The sequence below is a fragment of the Helobdella robusta genome, assembly GCF_000326865.2.
Source record: "Helobdella robusta unplaced genomic scaffold HELROscaffold_22, whole genome shotgun sequence".
NCBI lineage: Eukaryota > Metazoa > Annelida > Clitellata > Rhynchobdellida > Glossiphoniidae > Helobdella > Helobdella robusta.
Genome location: NW_008704170.1, coordinates 2,442,043 through 2,443,598, shown reverse-complemented (window position 1 = coordinate 2,443,598; position 1,556 = coordinate 2,442,043). Strand labels below are relative to the sequence as shown.

Below are 1,556 nucleotides of genomic sequence, written 5' to 3'. Positions count from 1 at the left end.
TTCTCATTCATTCTCAGTTAATTTATTCTATTATATTTTCATTTATCAATTACATTACACTCATTCATTCATTCGTTCGTTCGTTCGTTCGTTCGTTTGTTTGTTCGTTCGTTCATTCATTCATTCAACGATTTGTGAATTGTTTGCGTTATTATTATATATTGTTATTATTATTATTGTTATTATTATTATTATTATTATTATTATTGTTATTATTACTAATTGAAAAGTTAGTTGCAGGTACGGTGATCACTTGAGCTTATTAAGCGCTTCAGAAAATCATCTCGATGATGATAATGACGAAGACGAAGATGATGATGATGATGACGTTGATGATGATAATGATGATGTTGTTGTTGATTTATATGATGACAAAGATAATGATGGTACTTATATATTAAATATTATTCTTATTATTATTATATTATTATTATATTATCATTATATTATATTAAGTTGGTCTTCTGATAACCCTATTCATTCAAGGATTATAACTTAACAAATTAGAAACAACAAATTCAATCCAATCAAACAATCAACCAACCAATCATTCAATCATTCAGTCAACCAAATAATCTATTAGGTTATTCATTCATTCATTCATTCAAACATTCAAACATTCAACCAATCATTATATCAAATCTACCAACCAACCAACTAACGAACCACACAGCCAATCAACCAACCAATTAATCAATCAACTAACCAATTAATCAATCAACCAACCAACTAACCAATTAAACAACCAATCAGCCAACCAACCAACCAATTAGCCAGCCATTCCCTCAAAAAACCTTGCAAGCCTCACACGTGTTAACTCCATAATGAAATCCGCTAGATCTTTCGCCGCAGATTTTACAAGGAGGTAGTACAGGGCCGGCCAAAATAGTCTGCATTTCTTTTTTATTATGGGTTAAATTAAAAAATGGCTGATTTGTTTTTGTCGGTAGAGTTGTTGTTGTTGCTGCTGCTGCTGCTGTTGTTGTTAAAAGTTCTCGTGTTGTTGTGTAGAGAGTTGCGATAGAAATTTTGTCTCGTTGTTGACGACGACGATGATGACGACAACGACGATGATGATGTTGATGATGATGTTGACAATGTTGATGTTGTTGTTGTTGATGTGTTGGTGGGAAGAGTTTAAATGAAACTTTGTTTTGCTGCTGAAGCATTTGCTGAAGATGTTATTATTATTTTATTGTTATTATTATCTCATTACAGTAGTAGTAGTAGTAGTAGTAGTAGTAGTAGTAGTAGTAGTAGTAGTAGTAGTAGTGGTAGTAGTACTGTTGGTTCAATTAAATACCAAAAAACTTTTGATAACAGAAATGAAAGTCATTGCTAATGATCTTCTGGCTGTTAAGTCTTATATACACTCGTATGTATGTATGTATGTATGTATGTATGTATGTATGTATGTATGTATGTGTGTGTGTGTGTGTGTATGTATGTATGTATGTATGTATGTGTGTGTGTGTGTGTGGTGTGTATGTGTGTGTGTGTGTGTGTGTGTGTGTGTGTGTGTGTGTGTGTGTGTGTGTGTGTGTGTGTGTGTGTGT

The 1,556-nt window shown here is 32.4% G+C and overlaps 1 protein-coding gene across 1 annotated transcript in view; it reads right to left on the bottom strand.

The window, feature by feature from the left end:
- HELRODRAFT_127391 (hypothetical protein) overlaps nucleotides 1–863 on the bottom strand; it is a gene marked incomplete at both ends in the record, with an annotated part of 1,523 nt that extends 660 nt beyond the window's left edge. The window contains one exon of the mRNA XM_009018765.1: nucleotides 795–863. Coding sequence (XP_009017013.1) covers nucleotides 795–863 — 69 coding nt within the window. The remainder of the gene's footprint in view (nucleotides 1–794) is intronic.
- Nucleotides 864–1,556: the final 693 nt, after the last annotated feature.